Source organism: Haemaphysalis longicornis, unplaced genomic scaffold (assembly GCF_048455015.1).
Source record: "Haemaphysalis longicornis isolate Haplotype H1 unplaced genomic scaffold, Haemaphysalis longicornis Haplotype H1 scaffold_14, whole genome shotgun sequence".
Taxonomy (NCBI): Eukaryota; Metazoa; Arthropoda; class Arachnida; order Ixodida; family Ixodidae; genus Haemaphysalis; species Haemaphysalis longicornis.
In genome coordinates, this window is record NW_027526245.1 from 19,287,486 (window position 1) to 19,312,476 (window position 24,991).

Genomic DNA, 24,991 nt, shown 5'->3' on the forward strand with positions numbered 1-24,991 from the left:
GTCGCTTGAATACGCACAGCGAAGGTTACAAACCACGCAGTCGGTTTGACGCGAGTTACGTAAATTAACTGCGACTGTTGAAATGAGCGGTTCGGCTCACGAAACGACTACACAGCGTGACATGCGTCTACGGAAACTTCTGAAGACTGAAAAAGAGGGACTTCAGTACGCCTAGTTCGTGCGTTGTTAGCAGCCTCCACCGCCTCTCCCCTAAAACAATTGGAAGGGAGCAAGCGCAATGAAGCCGCCACGCGTTCACAGGCCGCGTCAACAAAAATAACTGCGGCAGTCAACAAGTCCCATCAGAGAAGAGCAACTGCGGCCGCGTTTCCCGCCGGGCCCTCACCCCCTCCTTTTTCCCTCTTCACCGTGACCCCTTTGCGAGTGACCACCGAAAAACGCTTACAGCGCGAAACAGGGACCGGGAAAGGAGGGAGGTGCAGTTTTCGTTGTCTAATTTTACCATCCTTGTCAGCTAAGCTGGACAGCGGCACCGCTAAATGTTTGCGACTCGTACACGCACGTCCGGACTCGAGCTCGTGATAAAACTTGTTTGCACTACTGTACTCAGGAGTGCATATACACATGAATACACAGTACTCATGAGTACACAGTATTTATGAGTATTGTACTCATGAGTGCTATGTGCTCATGAGTACTGTATACTCATGAGTACTGTGTACTCATGAGTACTGTGTATTCATGAGTACTGTGTACTCATGAGTACTGTGTACTCATGAGTACTCATACTCATTAGTACTCAAACTCATGAGTACTCATACTCATGAATACTGTACTCATGAGTACTCATACTCATGAGTAGTGTACTCATGAGTACTGTACTCACGAGTAGTGGACTTACCCCTGTACTCACTCGTCATCGTACTCACTGTTTTTTTCTCGGTGTGTGATCACTCATCATCGTACTCACTCGTGAGTTTGAGTACAAATGAGTACAAATGAGTGTACTCACGAGTGAGTACGCCGACCTATGATACTGTATTCATTTGTTGGACTCTTAGGTCCATTTGCTGCTTCAAAACAATCCGTTTGATGTATTTATAATCGAGGGCTCCCCCCCTTCACTGTGCGACCCTCGTCTGCATAAGGAATACAAACATATTGTTTGTATTCCTTTTTTGTAATAAAAGTTTTCTTAAAAAAAAATAGCGGTGCCGCAGTTTGTCCTAGCTGCGTCATTGAGGCTGCATCAGTGAGATGCACCTACGACAGTGCTAATGTCAGTGGCGACGGGGATTCACACGTAAACAAGGAAAGACACAAAAATCTTTTTTTGCGCGTTTGTAGGCCCTGCAATGCAGGGGAGTAACATTTGGTGAACACGTACTCTAGCCAGTGCGCGCGTGAAATCGTAGCGTTTGGTATCCGATTTAGAGCTCCTTTAAGATGATTGAGTTCTAAAGCAGGGTTCTTAATGACCGGTATCGGACCGCATCAGGATTCCGCAAGGAGCGCTGCTCTTTCGAAGTCCTGATGTAACCTCGCCCGCAAGGGTGCTGTTCCTGTATGGTCTTTAATCTCTCGTCATGCAGTCAAGCAGTTACGTTTTGCCCTCGGCTCGATGGCGTCAGTACCAAGGGAGCACTTCTGCTCGCCGTTCGTCCACCATGCTACGACTACATGACGGATGCGACGGAGCTCGGTACGAGACACCTTCGCCAATGTCACAAGGCGTATTTTGCAGCGCACCTACATACTACTCTGTTTCAAGATATCGTGTGCGTTGACAAAAAGGTAAAGCAGTTCGATTCAGTGTGAAAGCGGTAAAGTGCGTAGCTGTGGCGGTTGCGCAATTCTGCGCTCTTTACTACAACCACTCATGCCATTCCCCTCCCAGTGTCACTTCGCTCTTGATGAATAGAACAGAGGTTTGTTCAATGTAATTCAAGTTTCCCCCCTTCGCAGTGCTGACGCGCCTTCTCGTTTGATAGCTCGCATCCCTTTCGGTATCTTTTGTTTCTTGTCCTGCCTGGAACAGCACAAGGGGTAGTTCTGTTCTTTTTCTTTTTTTGCTTGCTTCACGTGGTGGAGCCTTTCTGCGCCGTTGTGAACCTGTCGTTTTAAGAGCGAATCTCTTTATAAGCGACCCCAAACCATCCACCGCCGGCGGCGGCGTCGGCGTCCGCAGTGCTCCTCTATATTTAAGAAAGAAACAGCATCCGGCGCCAGGTTTCGATCCGAGGACTTTGCGGGCCGCAGCCCGACGCTCTACCGAATAAGCCACGGACGCGACGCTGATATCGGTGTCAGAACGCGCCTTATATCTTTAACGCACTCAAACTACGTCGTCAGCGGCGTGCGTTGGCGACTCAGCGGCGTTATAGCGGCTTGATAACTGCGTGGTGTACACGTGATACTACAAACCCGATGGAAGAGATGGAAGAGAAGGCGGCGAGGCGGTGGGCTGCGGGGGCCGAGCGCAAGCGCCGCAAGCGGGCCGACAACCGTGCATTCGCACTTTCACATTCTCCCCCTCGGGGAAATGCGGGGGAATTTTTTTTTCTTCCGCTGGCACTATTGTTTTTGATTACTGTTGTAAAAACGCCCGCCGCGGTGGCTCAGGGGCTAAGGCGTTGTGCTGCTGAGCACGAGGGCGCGGGTTGGATTCCAGGCCACGGCGGCCGCTTTTTTGATGGACGTGAAAAGCAACAACGCGCGTGTGAACGAGATTTCGGCGCACGTTAAAGATCCCCAGGTGGTCAAAATTAATCCGGAGCTTTCCACTATGGCATGCCTCATCACCTTCGTTGCTTCGGTGCGTTAAACCCCACAATGGGACGCCGCTAGGGGGCCAAAGTATGCGGTCGTGCCTCGCGTAACGTCTGGAATATTGTCCGACAGTTCTGGAACGTCGTTTCGCTAACGAACGTAAGTGGCGAGACAGTTTCCTTGCCATGTGCTCACCACCCCGGATGACCATTCGGCCACACCGGACTTTTCGTGCTCGTAAATCGATCAACGCAGCTATCAAAAGACAGTTAAACGTAACGAACTGATGGCGTGCTTCTTCGGAACCAGCGGCGACGGCCGCCGCTGCCAACGCAACCGCAAGTGTGGCCAAAGCCTCCGCGCCGCCACTTTGGGATATGAACGCGGACGAATTCAAGCCGACTAACACGAACAGCCACGAAGCTCATGAGGTGCCACCGAGCGCCCACTCCAGTCCAGCTGGCCGCGACGACGCTTCACAAGATGAAGACACCGAACGTGACCAGCTAATGAACGAAGACGACGGCGGTGAATGGCATCGCGTCTTGCCTACCAAAAAGAACAAGGTCACCAAACCGAAAGGGTAAGTCGGACTCATTTCTCACTGCAAATGAGACACTGGTTAAGATGAAAGTACTAGATATCCCCAGACAGGCCATAGCTAACGCTAATGGCACTAGCTTTCCCAGCGCGGAACTTGCTGAAATGGCTGCTGCTAGGTATGACAACGCCAGTAATAGCGCCCACATCACCCTCTACGATGCCGAACATGCTGCTAGGCTTTCCCAAACTGACCACCTAGTGTACCGGCACAACGGGCGATTTGAAACCATAGTGGTGACGGTCGACCGACTGGACTTTAACAAAAACCCGATTGGCGGAGTTATGCGGGTGGACCCGGCTGAAAGCAACGACACCATCTTCAATTGGCTGCGTTGCGAACAGGCCGAAATACTATGAGTTCAGAAGATAGGGAAGTTGGACCGTACCATTATCACCTTCAACTCTGCAGTCCTTTCACGAGCTGGTAAGTACTACATGGAACTGGTGAGAGTAGCGGAATACAAACCGAAGAGGATAGTATGCCTAAACTGCCATACACTGGGCCCCATGGCGAAATTCTGTCCTGCCTCGAGTGCCTGCCGGGGCTGTGGCCGCCCACATGCGACAGAAGAAGAGTGCGATAACAACCCCTTCTGTGCGGCGTGCAAGGAGCCCGGTCACTTCGCGGCTTGTCCAGTATACCCTTGCCGCATTGGCAAATCGGCCGACCTAGATCAAGATACCTGAGAAAAGAAAACGTAAAAAACGAACACGAACACGTCGAAACTCAAAGATGGGATCTCTTGGGCCGACGTGGTCCACACCCAACAAAAGGACGACCCTTTTCTCCATCAACTCAAACAATGAGTACTATCATAAAAGAGAAAAACAGCCTTAAACAGGAATTTCAAGAACTCCGTGCCGAGCTGCAGCAACTCCGCTATGAACTCAGTCAAGCCCGAACACAGCAGCAGCGACGCCAATCCACGTCTCCGGGTCCGCCGCCACCGCGCCGAAGCCGGTCTCGAGGGAGGAAAAAGAATTTGCCTCAGCAACATTCGGACAAGACGCCAAAATGGTTACGAAACGCATGCTGGAACAACGGAACGCGCATTTGAAGTTCGAAGCCTCCAAGAAACTACAAAAAACATTCAAAGGAATTCATGAGTTACAAGGGCACGTACACACGCTAAAGGCCGACATTGAACAACTAGCCGAGCATCTCCGCTCATTTATTGAAGCCGTCTTCCCCGAGGAGAGAAAGCGTAAGAAAAAGCATTCCCAGCACTGACTTCCCGACTACGACGCGATGACACTAGACTCATTGTACAATGGAACTGCCGCAGTTTTTCACAGAACGGAGCCCTTCTAAAACACCAAATCAGTGCCCACAATCCCATAGCTATCCTCTTACAGGAAACACGAGGATCATGTAAACTCCAAAATTATGCTACCTTTATAAATCCCGCCATTGAGCATGCAGGAAGGCCATCTCCAGACATTGAAGGACAAGCAGCTATTTTAGTTCGCAAAAACGGCCGTGCCGTTCAACATAGATAGGACCAGGGCAGCAACGCTCATAGGGAGGTTATAATAGTATGCCTAGAACCACTTGGTAACCGACGCCTGCTTCTACAGGATTTCCCGCTCAATATAGTACAAACGCCATTGAATATAATCTCAGCGCCAGTGCATATAATCCAGGCGCCAACCAGTACAATCCAGGACCCGCGCAGTGCACAACACATCACAGCGCTTTGTAATTTAGTTGGCAACAGTGCACAACACATCACAGCGCTTTGTAATTTAGTTGGCAACCACCACAAATCCGGGCACTGTGTATTTTCATTTAAGTTAGATGAACTAGATTACGTGACCAGTTTAATCAGACGACCTAAGAACTGCGCAATAAAACAGTCACGTGACTATCCAGCGCTCTCGCCTAATAACTATACTGAATACGAGGATGGGGTCATGGGCATGAATTATCGCATTTAAATTGCTCGCTTACTCGAAATTTTAGGGGAAACTGCCAGAATGCCTAACTCTCGAAACTTAATACGGGCCCGAACGTGGGACAGACAGGTGGCGCTGCTGGCGCCGTTGAACTGCGCCACCCACGGAAGAAAATCGCAAAAATGGTCGGGACATGCCCTGGCGTGTAGGTGTGGCGAACGCGTGTTTCCGTGTTGTTTAAACAGGCAACCTCTCGTTACCGTCATGATGTACGAAACTCGCATTTTTTTTCTCAGAGATTAGGTCAGGGCGACACGCGTTCGGTTTAATTAATTACATAATATAGGTACTGAATTCATTATTCCTTAGTCATTGATTTGGTTAAAAGTCAAATTGGTGTAACCAGGGCTTGTGTGGTACCAAATTAATGGTCTCGATAAGGAGAATCACGTGGGAGAAATTAAAAATTGCTTCCAGCTATAGTCATGAGATAGTCAAATGAGTCATAGATTTGGTTAGATGCCAGAGTGATGCCACTAGGGCTTTTGGGGCTTTCTTTCTTTCCAATTTCTTTATCTCTTTCAATGACCTACCACAACCTCCCCTGTGCTTTCCGAGGTTTTCTTGACTGCCAACCCTTATTTATGTGTTATTTTCTACGAGCCCCTCATTTCCTATTCTGATTCGCTACATACATAGCGAGGGCCTCTGTTCTGGCAGTCTTGGTGCCATAGGGAGCTTAAGAGGGTTCAACGCTGGTTGACCACTCTCGACATGTCGTAGACACTCGAGTGACGGCGCGGGGATTAAAAAGAAGGTCCCCTTCACCCTGAGAAGTCAGAGTGGCGCTGGCTACCACCCCCAAGCCCAGGAAAAAATTAGTGACATGAATACCCCAGAACGTAGAGGGGAAAAATAGCCCCGCCGGTATCGTAGTGGTTATCGCACCAGACCGGTATTCTGGAGGTCGTGGGTTCGGATCCCACCTGGCGGGCATTTTTTCTCCACTTTCTTTCTTTCCAAATTCTGTATCTGTTGCAATGACCTACCATATCCTCCCCTTTGCTTTTCGAGGTTTTCTTGACTGCCAAACTTTACTTCTGTATATATATATATATATATATATATATATATATATATATATATATATATATATATATATATACATATATATATATATATATATATATATATATATATATATATATATATATATATATATATATATATATATATATAATTAGGGAGTAGTAGAACTTTGAAGATGGTAGAGAACACAAGAGAAGAAAAACTTCGAACAAGGTAAAAGCACGATTGTGGCCTACGTTTCAGCAAAGAGAACTTGCTTTCCTCAGGGCAATCTCTCGCCTGGCAGGCAGGGTTTATATAGGGGTAGGACCCCAGGTGAAAGGAGAGGGAAAGATGGAAGGGAAATTGAGCAAGCTGATTGGTTTCGGAGTGTGTCGAGGAGAGATTGAGGGGCCAAGAAGGTTGTCTAGTTTAAGCCGCGAAGTAGGTCACACGGAAGTCAGCTGGTGGTTGATATTCGTGGAATTTTTGGACAGAAAGTATGAGAGGGTGCTTATTGACCCGTCGCGGGGTATAGGAAAAGGATCTCAGAACCGCCGGAAGCAGACCAGGCGGTGAGGGTGGGGTCCTTAACAGAAACTATCTGCAAGCCTCAGGTCAAAAGAAAAGATAGAGACGGGGGAAAACTAACTAGGTCAAGAAAAAAATAAAAAAGGAGAAAAAAACAGGGAGGGAAACCACATAAACCCACACACAAAAGAAAAAGCAATGGCCCGGCAACTGAAATGGCACGTGTCACCCACGGCAACATTCCTGGTACAGGCCTGTCCTGAAACTCAAAAACGAAAAGATAAAGTTAGAGTGACGTACGGGGCACAAGACCACGCGGAGTAAAAAAAAAAGAGAAATTAAATAAATAAAATTGAATTCCAAAAGCAAAGGTTGGAGGCATGAGGGCGAGTATTAAGCTAGACACTAAGGAATAAAAAAAAAAGGGAAAAGAAATTAGGTGACCAGGTACGGAGCAGAGTGAACGGTCATAGTCTTTGGATGAGGTATATGCACGAAAATGCCTAATGCTGCATTCCCGGTGAATATCGCAAGGATTCCAAGTTGCCCTTAGACGCATTAATTCCAGCAGGTTCCATGGAGTTGAATTTGTGAATTAAGTAGGATTCTCGGTATTTCCTGTCCCTAGGAGACTTAAAATTTGACTGAAGTATATATAACTTAAGGTCATCAAAATTGTGGCCTGGTTGGTTGAAATGCTGCGCTACAGCTATGGAGGATTTGCTAAGAGTATATGCCCGGTGACCATTAAGTCGTAGGCTCATAGGTTGGCTCGTTTCGCCTATATACTGTTTGTGGCACATTGAGCATTCCAACATATACACAATGTTGGATGAAGTGCACGTAAAACTTGAATTAATCTTGTGGACATAATTACTGACTGTGCTTTTTACAACGCAGTCTGTTTGCAGGTGCCTACAAGTCTTGCATCTGGGGCGGGAGCAGCTGGCTATGACTGGTTGCTTTGAAGGCCCTGTTTTAGCATGCACTAAAATATCTTTTAGATTCCTGTTTCTCCGGTAGGTAGCCCTTGGTGCTTCCGGGAAAGTCTTTTTAAGTCGGTCGTTACTGGCTAAAATGGGGTAGTACTTCCGCAGTATATTGTTTACGTTTGGGAGGGCGTTTGAAAATTTAGTTATTAGGGCAGGTGGCCTGGCGCTTTCGTTTTGCCGCTGTTTCTTGAGAACGTCATCCCTTTTGAGATTAGACACACGTTGGTACGCCTGATCGAGTGAGCTTTCGGGGTGGTTCCTGTTCATAAGGGTGGCCTTTAGTTCGTCTAGGTGCTCTACGTAGTCACTGTCATCACTGCATACTCTTCTAAGCCTGGTGGCTTGTCCTACAAAGATCCCTTGTTTGCAGTGTCTGGGGTGATGGCTTTTATAATCTAGGTACTGCTGCCTGTCTGTTGGCTTTCTAAAAAGCGTGGTTTTAAGTTTACCGTTGTCTAGAATGACGGTAGTATCTAGGAAGTTCACTTCTTTTTCAGAATACTGGCAGGAGAATTTAATAGTCGGATGCGAAGAATTGAGACGGGATATAAACGTTTCTAGAGTCGCGCGACCGTGTTCCCAAATCATAAAGATGTCGTCTATGTAGCACGAGGTAAACCTGAGGTTTGTGCGGAAAAGAGCTTAATAGGGTAGCTTCAAGTTTCAAGCTTCAAGCTTAATAGGGTAGCTTCATTTTCATGGGGCAACTTGAACTTGGGGCTACTTGAAATTCGTAGGAGAAACAGGAGGACTTCGGTAGTTCGACGATGCCGCATTTCTTGCCTCCGGAACTGCGCCCATCAGTTTTCCTCGGGCGGTGCGCTGGCACGACGGTCCATCGGCGACAAGGAACGGCGATGGGCCGAAGGCGACCGGTTGCGGCTGTGTTCGTCAGAAACCAAAAAACTACGGGGCTGCCCCGGACACGTGGGTTCGTAGAGATGGCGCGTCACGTCGGGGTTGCTGTCATAGGCGGGACCACGGTAGGCGTAATCGGGTGGCTGAACACGACGACGGCAGAAACGAGCGACGTGACCCGGGATGCGGCAAGCAAAACATATTGGGCGATTATCCGCAGTGCGCCAGGGGTTAGGGTTGGCGGACATTGTGACTCGAAGTGGAAGACGTGCTGGGGTCGGGGTAGAGCGCACCAAAGGGGGGCCGGTGTAACGAGGTCTGGCTATGGCTCCATCATAAGCAATAGGCATGGACAAGCCTGGGAGGCGTGGCGCACTTGCAATGTCGGCATAAGACAGGGGCGCCGTCACAGTTGTGTGTTGAAAGGTCGAAGGATGAGCCTCAGCGACTTGTTCCCGAATAATCTGATGAAGCGGTGAAGCCACGCCAGGCACTTGAGCACACGAAGTCGGTAGTGTACACGAAAGAAGTGAAAGTTGCCGGGCTACCTCTTCGCGCATGAGATCCTTAATCCTCTCTTGTACTCAAAGGTCGTCGAAGGACAGCGCTGAAAGGGATGCGTCGGTTGTAGCTAGTCGGTGGCGAGCGTAGACGCGCTGCTTGCGCAGCTCGTCGTAGCTTTGACATAAGCAGACGACTTCTCCGATGTTTTGTGGGTTTTTGCTCAGCAACATCTGGAAAGCGTCTTCTTCTATGCCCTTCATAGTGTGTCTGATCTTCTCACTTTCAGGCATTGCGGCATTGACGCGCCTGCACAAATCGACAACATCCTCGATGTAGCTGGTGAAGGTTTCGCCAGCCTGTTGTGCCCGTTACCCTAAACGCTGCTGTGCGAGAAGTGTGCGCAGCGCTGGGCGGCCAAAGACATCCATAAAATCGGTCTTGAATGCGTTCCACGTACTCATCTTGGCTTCGTTGTTATTAAACCACCGTTCGGTGACTTCACGAAAGCAGAAACCGACGTTATATCTCTTCATCGCGTCATCCCACCGATTATACGCGCTTACCCTTTTGTAAGAGGTAAGCCAGTCTTCGGCATCCTGGTCGCCGGTGCCTTTGAGAATTGCAGGATCACGCTGTCGAATCGCCTTGAAACAGACGATCGCCGGTGGCGAAGGCTGTGGTGCGGTTCTGCTGTCATCAGGCATGGCGGGAGCAGAGATGGCTGGTAGTGTCCGGTTGCGCAGTTCCAGGCTGGCTGATCGAGTGGCGTTTACCGCGAAGGTGCCAAGAGGGGGTCAGGATGGGGTGAACCCGAACACTCCACCAAATGAAATGGTATTTATTGGGACGATAGATGGGGGTGCCACGATGAGCGGGGCCAAATCGAGCGGTCGTTTCAGCCGGTCGGAAGAGGGCGAGCACGAGACAAGCCGGTGCGATAGGGCGTGACCAGAACTGGACCATGATAGTGTCCTGACAGTGGTGCATGCTCACAGACGGAAGATTGTCCGTTTTAACTCGGTGACTATTTTCTTTACAATATATATATATATATATATATATATATATATATATATATATATATATATATATATATATATATATATATATATATATATATATATATATATATATATATATATATATATATTGTAATGGCTGCCAAACTCTCGCAGACCCAAAGCTGGAAGTGCGGCCTGCCTGCGGACAATCCGACTAATAACACTATGTACCGAGACTGAAGTGGTGAAGAAGACGAGGGGGAAGCGGGGCCCGTGGAGAATAAAGCGTACCGTTCGGCTACCCGGTCGCAGTTCCTTACAATATATATATACATATATATATATATATATATATATATATATATATATATATATATATATATATATATATATATATATATATATTTATATATATATATATTTATACCATGTATATATTTATACACCATGGTAGCTTAAGAGGGTTCACCGCTGGTCATCAACTCTTCACCTGTCGTAGACGCTCGAGCCGCGGCCCGGAGATTAAAGGAGCCATGAAGAGAAAATGCAAGTTGGTTTTATTCGAAAGATTTCGTGTTTTATAGTGCCCCCAGCGCTTGTCCGGATACAAACGGTGCTTTATTCACTGAGAAATTAAACAATTTAGGTTAAAATTTTGATTTTTCCGCTCAATCGTGTGTTTTCGTGGTCCCAAATGACATCACAGGAACCGACCGCTCTGCAGCCTAGAGTACATTCATTCACGCATCCGCCGTTTAGGGTAGAAACACGTATACGCTGGCGCCGCCATTTTGGGTTGCTCGCTCGCCGCCGAAGCAAGTCATTGTGTCAAAACCGCGCTAAAATTATCGCCGCAACGCGTTTTACTGAAGAAGTTTGAATCATATTGTCTGTTTCGCGTTGCTAGGTCTCGTGGGAAACGAAAATAATAACGCGTTGAGCCCGTTGGCCCAATTGCGGCGGCACGGGACCGTTCAAAGGTTGTCTCCACCCTGTACAGCGGTGTTGGTTTGTTCCCGCGTTTCTTTACGTTTCGTAACCTAGATGGCGCCACCATACCGTGGCAAGCGTTTGGTTTGTTTTTGCCCGCATTTAAACCTGGCTTGTTTTAGTTCTGGGAGAAAATATTCGTTCCCTCAAACAGTGCTCGCTCGACAAATGGGGTCACGTAAGACACCGTTGCTTGCGTCAATCGGCCAGTGTCGTCTGAGACAACCCCAAGCCCCGTAGTGCTGTGCAGCTAAACCAAGCATGCTGTGCGCAGTACGAACAGCAGAACGCATTAGTACTTCTATGTTTACATGTGCTTTCGTAACGTCCACTGTTTGTCCCCTCATTCTTATTGCTTTGTAAAGAATGTGCCCTAAATTTAAGCGCAAATCGCTCGTTCGTCTAGTTTGTAAGCTCTACCTAATTTGCGTCTGCTTCTGCCAGACTCCGCCAATCGCAGAGCTTAGCTCATGTGACATCACAGGTTCTGTTGCGGGAAATGAGCTGGTGGGTCGCATGACCATTCCCGTTTTTCCTAATTATGTAGCTTATTTGAGCGAAGTTTACGTTAAAAGTGGTGTCAGTATGATTCTAACGAGACAATCTTTTGAATGAACCAAACTTGTGTTGTCTCTTCATGGCTGCTTTAAAATGATGGTCCCTTTCACTCCGAGTAGTCCGAGTGGCGCTGGCTACCACCCCCAACCACAGGAAACTAATACCTTAACAAAAATACCCGAGAGAGTGAAGGGAGAACCGCCCCGACGGTAGCGTCCCGGTCATCGCACTAGAGGCATATTGTGTAGGTCGTGGGTTCGGGTACCGCCCCGCCGGGCATGTATTTTTCTACTTTTTTTTAGCACAAAAATTGCGTCTATGTGAAGCTAATAAATCACGTACCACATTTCCCCTTTGCTATAGTTGAACATTTTTTGTAAGAGATTTTGTTTACTGCATGATATTTTTATTGATGCCCTCTGTATGCAAGCGACGCTGTTTCAACCTCTTTCAAATGTAAACTATTAGATCGGCTTATTCTTCCTTGAGTTGCCAAGATTGCTTACTTACAAAGTAGCAATAGTAATACGCAGAACACTAGCATTTGAAAAGCCTGGGATAACAACATGCCAACGGGTTCACCGAAGACTGCTGCTTTTCTTCAGGAAAACGCGCAAATAAATATAAAATGGGGGGAACATAGATCAATAGATTCATTCGCCACGCGTAGGCTATTCGCAACATTTAAAAAAATCGGGCTACGTTATTCTATAAAAATATGAAATGGTTTTTCCTGTATGTGTCTTTATATGTATTTTGTGAGCACAGAGCGGCCGCAGTCAAAAGTTGAGAATATGAAACGAGAAATACGGATTGCGCAAGCACCAATGTCGAATATACAGCTCCTGTTTTGCTGGGGTCACTTGTAAATGGAATACGTGAATAAAAGCCATGGACATCCGCACTAACAATAATTAAATAAGCTTTTCGCTACAATAAAATTTCAAGTAAAAAAGTAAAGGCTACGCCGATGCTGCTCCAATGATTTAGGTAACAGAATCGAGATATGGCACTTTGGAGTTAGGGGGAGGACGGCAGGAACGAGCTTCGCCGCGTTGGTTCTGCTTTCCCGGAAGGGATCGGGCCCCCGAGCCTCCCGGTAATTGGTGGGGATGAGTAGGATTTCTGCAGTTTTCTTGCCAAACATGATGTGCATTTAACTGCAACACCGCTATGTACTTTTGTCTACGTCTAACTACCTCCATGTACAATGATAAAGAATCGATCTATTTGGTTTGCATCAATGCCGAGTTCACCTGTGTGTGTGCAACGTATCCACGAGGCTGACTTTGGGTAAGTAGCATTCTTTTAAGTAGCTACTTAAGCTACTTAAGTAAGTAGTAAGTAGCACGTGGCATTCTTTTCTAACACTATATAAAATGGCGTGGCACAAAGAAGGAGGCATGCTAGGTGCTTGGACAAAAACATTCCTTGGTCAAACAGTTTGCTGTTCGGGGAAAAATTCCGTTGTTGACAGCACGGACATTCCTAACAAATATTGACAACGGTGGACGGTACTGAGGTGTAATTACCATTCTGTTTACTACAAAGCAGTATATTTCTACCCCCCCCCCCTAGTTTTCATTCCGGTAAAGCCGATTTACTCGCTGCCGTCTAGGGCTCCTCTTCGCCAGCGTGACCGCTGTTTGACAACTATTTTCCCATCGTTTCCACGAATGCCTTTTTGACACGTCGCGCAGTCGTTTGATAACGGCGGTAGTGACGTTACCTGTTGATTGCGAAGAATAAACAGATGTGCGGATATGCGTAAGAAGGTCTTAGACCCGCAGCAGTCCCTGAACCTGTAGCCACTGCAGTTTCAGCTCAAATTCTACCTCGTCCAGCAGCTGCAAAACTTTTCCGGTTCAAGAGCAACTTTCCCAGTTGGAATGCCGGCGTGAGCCCATAATTCCTCTTCAGTGGGGAAGGCCTTCCGAGCGACATTGTTGCCGGTGTCTTTTGCGCCTACGTATGCACCACCACGGGATACAGTTTATGTGTTCACGGTTTGGGAGTGGTAGAAGGGAGAGCGCACGCACAGCTATCAAGCCGCTACCGATGGAATGCCGGTTGGGGTCGTGGGTGATGTAAACGTGTATGTCTCACAACTCAGTGGGACGTGTCCGCTGTCCTTGTGAATCGAGTGGTACGGGTCTGGGTTTATGCGTTACACATACAGTTAGGAAGCCTGCGGAGGGGAATGGAAACGAACACCCAAATGACCGTCCGCGGGAAAATAGCTCAAAGGCTTCCAATGTTGAAATCGTTATGGAACGGACGCATTTCGTTCGCTTGGAGGAAGTACACCGGGAATTAAAGAAGGGTCGGTCCGAAGGGAAGCGCGACTGGGCGCAAGAACAACGGAAAGCTGCTGCCACCGCCATTACCGCTTCAAGTGCCAGCTCGTCGAGTAGCGGAGAATCCATTCCGGATGAACACCAACTTGTCAGCTTAAAAAACTCCGGTGTAATCTAATATCACACGTTCAGATTAAGGGCTTTCAGAAGGGTATTTTCCACCGCTTTTGTCACTTCTAAGCACGCGCACATGGCCTGTTGCCGGTATAGGCGTGCATATGCGGTATATGCGGATTGTAGTGGTGAATAGGGGAGTTAGAGGGGGGCGTGCATGCGCAGCTATTGGTTTCACGCCCGTAGTAATGGATGATATGTTAGTTGCGCAGCCAGGAGGTATAAACGCCGACATCAAATGGCCCAACGAGACTTCTCTAGCGACCTAGGTGGCTGAGAGTATTGGGACGGTGTGTTGCGCTAACAGTAATATGTTTAAGACGCAGGAGCGACACAGACAGATGCATGTTTGTCTACGAGAAGAAAGCTTGGGTCCTTCGAAGGCTCATTCAGCTAATTAGCTAGGCAGTGTGCTTCTTCAGAAATCACACACAAGCGTGGTTTCTTTCGTGCACTCCTTGGAGTGCTTCCAGCTTAGCAAGTCATTCTTGCGTGGTAGGAAACTTAATGGTTGGCAAAAACACAAAATTCGTTCTTGAAATTACTTTTCCTTTCTGCGCCTTTTATGTTAATCTGGCGCTTTGGACACACGCAATCCAGCGGTTACAAGCTCGCTCCTCACATGTTCCCCTTGCGCTGGGCTACCCGGATGAAGGTAAAACTATGCCGATCGTAAGCTTCGCAATCGGCCGGCTGGATCCGCACCATTGAACGCTCTGCGGCGCAGCGCAGCAGTGAGCACCTGTACTGCTGTTTGGTTTGTCCATCGGGCGTTGACAACATGGCATCCCGCTGCTCGCTGAGGAGTGATTTGACGCCCAGTGTGAACTTAGAAAATACTTCCTCGATGGGATTAAAAAAGGGGCTGTAAGGGGGCAGTCGCTTCCGAGAATGCCTGGAGCTGGCGAGTTTCACCTGCTCAGCTCGGCTGTGGGCTGGAGCGTTGTCAAACACGAAGACAGCCTCGCGGTCTAGCTCCATATCCTGCACACGGGTCGATACTTCGGAGAGGAAGTCATTGAACACGACCCAGTGCACTTTGTCTACCGTTTTCCAGTGGAGGACACAACGAGCCGACATGCACGCCATAATGTTCAGGTTTGCCCCTTTACTTGAAGTCGTAGTGTGAACTTCTGGGGCTCCCTTTCTCCCGCGTCCAAAGTTACAACAGCACCATATGCTGTAATTGGTCTCGTCCAGATAACAGCGTCTTACTTGGTACCCATCTATGCGCAGCCACTGGGCATATTTTTTCCGGTTCCCCTTGACGTCTGTGCAGTTGCGGTCCATAGGTTGCGGCGCCACCATCTTGATGGGGTACTTATGTGCATCGAGAAGTCGGTCGATGCTGCTTGTGCTAATTCTCAGCCAAGTCAAGGCCTCTTGGACGGCTTCTTGAATTTGATTGAGTGTGTAGGTAGGGTTTCTATCCACAATGTCCTTCACCACCACCACAACGTCACTTCCAAACTTCTTGGTAGAGCCACCTTTTTCGTCGGCGTTTCTCGGTCGGTCGCCGCAACCGATCTAGCAGCCTGGGAGTCTTGAGGTTAATTCCGAGGGCCTGGGCTATTTTCTTTAAATCTCCACCTCACCGAGCGGCATCTACAATACGCGACCGGTCTCTTTCGGAGACACTTGCTCTTTTGGCTGGTGGCGCGCCAACAGGCCAAAATGGGGATCCCCGCTTTTTTAGTCTGTCCGGCGCACTCATAGTTGCAGAGCTTCGTTCCGTGATGGCGTTTGGTCCTGGAATGATGCAGCCAAGAACGCTCGAAGATGACCGGTCACACACAGTACAGGCGGCCAGGCGACCCAGCAAGCGCAACACCACAAAGGGGGGTACTTCTGCGCGTTACCAGGGACGCAAAATTATTATCGTCTCCTTGCCTGTCTACACGCACAGTTGTAATGAAAACCCAGTCCGAAGTTTTCTGTTTGAAATAATAGAAGTTTTTATGCGGAGCGGTGATTGACTAGCCGGAGCGTTTCCATTTTCAGGCGGTGACTTTTCAGTGATCGTCTGCTCGAGAAAACGCTTCAATATTTGGCGCCACGAATCCTTGAATTTGTCGTTATACAAAACCGTAAATTATGTGATTTTATTTATTTACGGTAATCGCACTAACACCGACGATATGTACACCCAGAGCGCTTAATTAATGAACAACCGAATGCAATATCACCTAGAACAAACAGCGTGGTTTCACACGGCACGAACTGGTTTCCAACCCAATCTCGAAACTCAATGGTACCTATGGTTGTTACTAAGAGTAATAAATCGGACCTCCCGAAAGTTCACCCCAGATTACCTCCTGGCAGTAGACATGCAGAAAGAGTTCGATAACATTAGCCAAGAAGACATACTCAAGGAGCTCGCCCTGGCCTTCTCTAGTCAACGAGCGCAAACCTGGATACGCAACTTTCTTGAGCACCACCCAATTCGCCTCTCGAGCAACAATGATAGATGGACCCCACGCACATTCTTCCTCGACAGAGGGGTACCGCACGGTTTCATACTAGGGCCAATGCTTTTCAAACTGGCTATGAACAGATTGGCCAGATCCCTCGAAACAAGACACGTCCACTCGCTTTGCTGTCTATGCCGACGACGTCGTGGTGTGGACGGAAGCAGTGGACTATCCACACACTCAGCGCATGCAAACGGAACTACAAGCAGATGTGTTCAGCCTTGAGAGACCCCACACAGCCCAGAGCTTTCAATAAACCCCAAGAAAGACAGAATTTCTCAGTGTCGATGGCCGCCAGGCCACGAATCCGGTTTACCTGTTAAAACTTGACATGGGCAACACTACACTTATGTCCCAGAATGGCACCATCCGGCTTGCAAGTTAGCAGCTGCAACAGCCCCAATGCATGGATCCGTAAATTAAAAACGACCTAGCGGCAAACTTTGCATTCAATTACAAGAATATCCAACAAGTATGGTTTAACCCAACAGCGCTACTGCCTCACCTGGCTAAAGCGGTTGCAATAGGCCGGATGGCCTATGATTTTTCCGCTTACAAACTACGAGATAGACATATGAACGACCTCGGTGTATTGCATCGTGCCACTATACGTGCCATTACGGGCCTCCCGCGATACACCAGAGTCGACCTCCTTAAGAAGGCTGCACCACTTCCACCCCTCCGCATCCTCGTGGAAAAGACAAAATTGCATCACCAACAGCGCCTTGACCTTACCCCTCAAGGGACAGCTCTCCAACAATGGGACCACCAAATCAGCCACAAAGATATCTCCAATATGCCGCCTGCTCTTCCGCCATGGGAACGCCCGGCACTCGGCCTACTTCGTCGTAGCCCCATAGAGCGACGTCGAAAAACAGTACGGGAGCAGTAAATTGCCCAGTGGGCCCACGACAAGGGCCCCGAGGAGTTAGACATCTTTACATATGCGGCTATTAGCGGCATGAGCGCAGCAATAGCCTCGACTTTCCCCGAAGACCCAACCCTGAATGGATCTCGGCAGATCAGCAACAGGTATGGCCTCACTGACGATGTCGAGGTATTTGCCATTCTTGGAGCACTCCAACAAATTCAGGCCTCCCCGCAACCCGAATTTAGGCCTCCCAGCAACATCCATTACCGCATCATTACCGATTCACACGTTGCCCTCCAGGAACTCAACAAGTCTGATACCCATAATCTCAACGCCAAACGCATTATAAGCACAATTCAGTCCTTGCGCGGACAAGGCATTAATATTCATCTGGCTTGGACACCTGGCCACACAGCTGGAGCGACTGGAAACCAGCAAGCACACAACGCTGCTAAGGAGTGCCTTCTTTCGACTCCTCCCCTGGCTACCACGCCCGCTGACGAAACTTCACCTACATCTTCAGCCTGGTATCGAAAAATGGCAACAAAGTCAACGGCGGCTCCAAGAAGCTACCCCACCCCCAGGCTTTCTTCCTGCTTCGATATCCCTCTCTGTTCAGGGGAAAATTTTTATTAACAAGGCATGCGCGGACGCCGCTTACACTCCGGACATTGTTCCCCAATGGTACCACGGCAGCACATCCCTTTCATTCGCACCTACGTGCAATTTCGCCGGTGCCGCTAATACCCTCTGGAACTTGTTTCACCTAATATGGTCATGTCCGACATTCCAAAGCGGCCGAGAACAGCTGGTAGCCTATTGCCCACCACCACGTACGAATACGGAGCACCTGGAGCGCTTGCGCTCCGACGCTACTCTTCTCGAGCGCGTAGGAATTTATTCACTTGTCAGTGGTCTTTACAAAGCAGTGTATAGCGGTCTGACAGCCCCAGTAGGGCCTGCAAATGGACAAATTGTGCTTTAGGGTACATGAAACTTGCATTGAGGCTTTCCACTCCCCTTTCCTCATCTTCCAATAACCACCCAGGGCCTCAGGCCTATTTCTAAATAAAGTCGTTTATTCATTCAAACGCCACAATCAATCAAACTATAGTAAAAAACAACCCAACGAGCATTCTTAAATAAATGGATGCGGGGACTTCTGGTTATTTGCTTATATTTTGTCGTAACTGTACCTGCAGTTTCCTTTGCTCTAAATAATGGGGACATGTATGACTAGTGCCGGCGGTTCAATGAGTTTTGAACGGTTCCGCCTATAAGACCCTCTTGCTCAAGTACGCTCTTAACTTTTGGCCGGAATTATTAATCGAGCGACAAGCGGGTGTCTTTTCGAAGCCTGTGTTCGGGTGCGTAACGCCGCGTAACACCGTGTCCGTGGATGAGCTAGGACGACAAGCGGGGCATCTGCAGGGCTTCGCACTTCATAGGCTTATCACAGAAACTTGACGCATCCAAGAGGTACTGTTTTGTGTCTTCTAGGTCTCTTGAAGTGAGTGGTATTTCGGGCTGTGTTTTTCCCCTCCAGATACGAACATCTTGAAGGGATTCCGTAACGTCGTCTTAGCAGTTTTTCACGTGTAAACACACGCACATCGGGCTGGTTGCTCCTGTATGCGTGCGTTCTGATGGAGGCGTAAAGCCAAAACGCCCGTGTGTTGCATATTTCTGCGCACGTTAGTTCCCCAGGTAGTAAATATTAATCCGGAGCCCCTCACTACGTCGCGCCTCATCGCCCGCGTTGCGTCGGCGCATTAAACCATAGAGTAAATCAATCAATCAATCAATCAATCAATCAATCAATCAATCAATCAATCAATCAATCAATCAATCAATCAATCTTTATGCGTGCGCGCTGGCGGGGGGGGGGGGGGGGTTGGAGTAGTGCGCGCGCAGCAAGGCTTCACGCGCTCACCGATGACGCGTGTGTCACTGTGTATCGTTGGGAGATTTCAAAGTGGACATTTCATGGCCTCATGCGACCTCCGCTACTTGACAGGTAGTCACAGCGAGTGCTGCTGCGGCCAACGTTACGGCGGCCATCACGCCTCCCTAGGGAACCTTTAAGGCTGGATAAATATTCCTCTCTCTCTCCCTGTCCACTGTCCTGCCACCTGAGTGCTGTCCTCCGTTGTCGAGCTGTTCGGGTTGGTGTCTTACATGGACATTTCCCATCGTTTAGTGCAATATGCCTATGACGCGAACTGGAAATGGACTGCCGCCTGTTTTTCTGCTGAAAAAACCAAGTTCTTGCATGCTTCATTCAGCTATTTAACTATCAGGTATGCTCAAGGGCAAATTAGAGGCACATGTTTTGTTTCGTGCTTTCCTTTGACTTTGCCCACCTTCGCTGGTCATTTTTCTTCACAGAGCGGAAAGACACTGAATTTTTTTGAGCTCAGTTTAATCGCCACAAACGTCATGCCATTTTATGGTTAGTTGAAACTCTCAATAAAGTACTTTGTAGCAACAGCAGACATGAAATCGCTTCATCTGCGCACGTAATAAACGCAGACTTTTGTTGGGACGATTTCGCGGACGTGGAAACTCAAGCACGTTGTCTCTTTTTCGAAAAGCAACACGCAATTTGCGGACTTCTTTTCCCTGCCAAGGTGAATACCCGCAGTTGCTTCTGTATTTCCAGCGAAGTGATGCATGCACTGTGTGCATGCAACACGAGCGCTTCGCGGCCGAATGAGTGGAACTGCATCGACCCGCAGAGGTGTGTCTTACAATGGTGGTGCATGGCTCCAGAAGGAGGCATGAATACATGCCGCTTTTGCGCCTTATTCGATGTAAAACTCTCTCGCCCTCTTTATCTTTTGCTTTGAGTAGTATGGGCTCCAGCCGGAAGTCTCTCCTTATACGGAAACGACGCTTTATTCGCAGCAGGCTGAACAAGCTGAGCACCCTTCTCAAGTATCATCAGGGTGTACGAATGCTCAATACCGATCTCTCGCCAGTTAGCGCTCAAGCTGTTTCAAGCCCTTTCAAGTTTACACTCGTCGGCAGCGCCGTAAAGTAAATGGGACACACGCTTCCTTGTTGCAGACGGTGACGGCCGGGAAGTGGGTGCCCCTCATGGAGTCCTCGAGGAGCGCCACAGTGGTCTCGAAGCGCTCGTAGTTGCTGTAGTCCAGGTGGATCATGTAGGCGCACGCCACCAGGCTCACGCCGTACGCCAGGGCTCGCACCGTCCGCAGAACACACAGCACGCTGCAAGTGGGAAGATTGCATCTTTTCTGAGATATCGCCGCCTTGAGCGCCTGGACACGGCGAAACACCACCGCAAACGCGACATTCCGTTCCCAGGTAGATACAAGTCAGACACTTCCTGTATGAGCGCAAAGTTGTCTACTGGTTCGCTTGGAGTAGCCCTTCGATTCTTTGGAAGAACTGCTAAACAACACCCCCATTTGGCCTGTGTAGACTGGAGGTACGGTCGTGTACTTTCAATAGAACGACATGGGTTCGAGATCCAGCAAGGTGATTTTTTCGAAATCGCGTGACTTTTTTTACTGTGAAATGTTCTTTCAGCCTAACTGTACAACTGTGCGTGTAAGGTTTTTAAATGAGGGTGTTTGACATCATTCAGACGTTTAGGAGCTAGGCGTGGCATATCAATACCCTATTTACTGTTCTGCGTCACCCTGAAGTGGCAGGCTGGTATGTATCTTGGAGCAGAATATCGCCCCCACACGCACATACAAACGAGCCGCCCTGAAGGATTGGGAAATTGTGATCAGATTCAACTAATTGGTTAGGGCAACGAAAGCGAACAAGGAAACACTGAAGCACCTAACTAAACGTTTGGGATACTGTGCTAACTCGAACCGCTAAATATGCCCAAGCCTGTGGACTGCGATGAGCAGAAGGGAGAAAGAGAGAGGCGTCCTTCGTTATCACCCGAGACTGAGAGATCTCGTCAGTTAGTGCAAAACAGTTTGGGTTCCACAATATTTTCGAACGAAAGGTGCGACAGACAGGCATGACGTCACAGGCAGTGACATCCCTATGTCCATATCGCGTCAAAGCAATGAACTGGATGTGTCTAAAACTCACGTCATTAACGCTCGCTGAAAACATTTTGCTGAAACGTCGCTGAAAAACTTCGCACTTAAGTGGGGATTTCTCCGCTATGGGGCCGAAGGGAGTAGGGGAGCTTCGCTTGGGCTCCGCAAATAGCTCTGTCCTAGGGGAATATTTCTACGCCAGCCTCATTAATTTCATTACTGATGTACTCCGCTGCCCACCTGACCGCCTTCTGGAACACTTTGAACATTTCCTTGAACTCGCCAATCCGCACTCTGAAGCAGCATCACAGCGTTCAACCCAGCTCCTCAACAATCAAGCAGGATAAGTCCTCGGGACAGTCTCGCGAGCCAATCCGACCACCTCAGTTACCGAGGGAACACCTCAAGAGAATCATGTGCCCTCGTAACGGCCTTGATGTTACAAAGGCCGGCATGGCCGAACTCCGAGACGCCATCCTTCGAGCTGCTGCTCTCGAAACTAACGAAGCCAGAGAAGACATAAGGCCCAGAAATCCAGAAAACAATATCGTAGTAGTAAGCACGCCGAGTCTTGTGCGAGCAGACAATGCTATTGCTTCTCTCGCCCTCCTTGACCGAGAATACCCGACCACCTCTCGTGCGGCCAGCCCTGTCATTCACGGTCATTCAGGGTAATTCACGGAATTCCCGCCTACGACTCCCCCGAAGACATCACAGCAAGCATCATACACTCGGGCAACCCAACAGCGCTACAGGCGCGCCGCATGGGTGGCACCAACGCCGTCCTCACTACCGAGGAGCAGAGTACCGCTCCCACATCCATCGAAGAAAGACGGGAGCCTGCCTATCAGGTGCAGCTCTCGGTCACCGCGCCGATGTCTGTCCCAATCCGGGCACTTCTCGCTGCCAACAGTACGGTGTCCAAGCCTATCCAAGTGACCAACACTCATCCGAACCCCCGTGCGTGGTGTGTGGAGGCCGCCACGTCGTGGGTGATAAACTGTGGAAGCAACGTTTCGAGCCACCAATACAGCGCTCACCAGCACGCATCCCAGCAACGGGCTCCAGAAGTCTGCGAAAAAGTTGCCATCCCTCTAAAAGCGACACCAGCCACTCAACACGAAGCCCCGTCTACAGCACGTCTCCCACCGAACACTTCAACGTACGAGCATAGTGCTGGTGACTCACGTAAAGAACCTCCTCAGCGCAATTCGGGCCATCACCCCAGCTTAAGGTGGTCAGTTTTGGCGTCCCGCTCTCCTCAAGCTAACGAAATAGCACACCTTAAGCAATTACTGGACATGGTCCTAGCTGAAAACGAAGCCATAAAAACCGAACTCAAAACTCTGAAGGCATCTATAAACAGCCTTACTCCTCCGTCAACCTCCACCACGCGGGAAGACGCCATTGACACCAAATCCCCCTGTACACAGATACTGACCCCCTCTACTGACACCCTCCCCCTCTGCCCCTCCTGCTGGGGCCCTTAAATGTGCCTGCAGTATTCTGAAATAAATAAATAATAAATAAATAAATATCAGAACCCGAATCCCTCAGGCCCTCGACTAACACCATTTCCCCTCCTCCTCCTCATCCTCCTCTTCTCCTCCCGCAACCTCCACATACCGCGACAGTGCAATCGATACCGACATCCACCCTGCCAAGCGCCGCACGGTCCTCTCTTCTAAACCCAAACCAGAGTACACCACTTGAGAGGACATTAAGTCACAAATGCGAGAACTCCCTGCCAATGTAGCCGAAATGGTACCTAAGCAATTAGAACCTTTTGCGAACTGGTAGCGACACTCCACTCTCATGACTGGAACTGCGCACAAATAAACTGGACCAAGGGAAGAGAACACACACAACGCAGTTTTCAACTAAGTTTATTATCAGAAGAAACACACATATATATAGGCTATGTCACATGATTTCTTGGGGGCACACATGCGCACGGGGACTCCGAAAACACGTTACACGTGAGTTGCTAACAGGTCAATCTCTTTATCTAGTAAGACCAGCGATGGGTGACTTACACAGTCGTCTTTGTGAGAGGTAATGTGGAAAGCTTCTGTCAACTCTCTCTTCATCTGTTTCTTGTGGGAAAATAAAATATCTGTGTTATCAAAACATGGTGTGCAACCAAATTCTGCGCAGTGGAGGGCTAAGTGGGTGAAGGGCCGCCCCTGGAGGCTGGACGAATGCTCTCTTAATCTGATATTGACACAGCGTCTAGTTTGCCCTACATACACATGACCGCATGTCATCGGGATGCGGTATACGACGTTTTTCTTGCATTCAACAAAACAAAACGCCGCGAATGACGCACTGTACATTCTTGTGTGCCTTGGGGCTGTTCGAACTTCTTTCGAACCAGAGAGCACACACTACTCAGCTTATTCTTCGCCGAAAACGCCACCTTCACACCAAATCGCGCTGCCACGTTCTTTAATCGATGTGATAACCCGTGCACGTACGGGATTACCGATAACGGGCCTCGCTCATTAGGATCCCGTCCTTTTTCTTTGGAACCGCTGCCCTCTGACAGGATGGCTTTTTTCACTTTCTTGGTCGCCACGAATAACACCGCGTCGGGGGAAGCCTGCCTTCCTGAGCCGCGCTACTTGCTGACTGAAGGACTGCCCCACACCGTGTGGGCGAGATTTCGTCACTGCCGACTTCAAACAGGCCACTGCAATACCCTGCTTGACTATTTTGGAGTGGTTTGAAGAAAAGCTCAGAAGTGGCTTCTCTGAACGGGGCGAAAACAGCCAATAGACATGATCCGTTTCAAAAGCGAGTTTCAAGTCCAGGTATTGCAAGCTGTTCCCACTCGTAGCCTCGCAGGTGAACTTCAACCCCTTCCCTCGAGTACGGAATGCATCCAATACTTTTTCTTTAACCATTGTTAAGTTGGGACCAGTTGTCAACACCAAATAATCGTCTGCGTACCTGAAAACTTTGATCACAAAATCTTGGATGTCCCCAACCAGTTCCCTATCCAGAGAACCAAGAAAAATAGCGCTCAATGCCGGTGCTACACTCGAGCCAATGCAAACCCCACTTTTTTGCAAGTATGTCTTTCCACCAAAGACGACCACAGTGCTGCTTAAGTAAAAGCTCAGCAATTCTAGGAAACTCTCCGTCGACATACCGGATGTGTTACGGAAGGCCACCTCCGTAACAGACCTCTCAGATAACAGACTTCAATGCTCGAATTACTGCATTTGAAGCCAACTGTTCACGACCATCCGCATTATCCAAAAAATCACCCAAACCCTACGACCGACACAAAACCCCCGCCAGTTGTAATAATGGAGGTACAGAACAATATTATCTCGCAGTGTAATAAGCGGGGATATCGCCGCAAACGTGGCAATCTCCAGCACCACGTAGACTCTGTGATTTGCCTGCAG

General features: G+C 48.8%; 1 protein-coding gene across 1 annotated transcript in view; it reads right to left on the minus strand.

The window, feature by feature from the left end:
• Positions 1 to 24,991, minus strand: part of LOC144164992 (uncharacterized) — a 709,659-nt gene that overhangs the window by 590,862 nt on the left and 93,806 nt on the right. Inside the window, exon 14 of the mRNA XM_077695175.1 lies at positions 20,599 to 20,778. Within this exon, the coding sequence (XP_077551301.1) occupies positions 20,599 to 20,778 (180 nt within the window). The remainder of the gene's footprint in view (positions 1 to 20,598; positions 20,779 to 24,991) is intronic.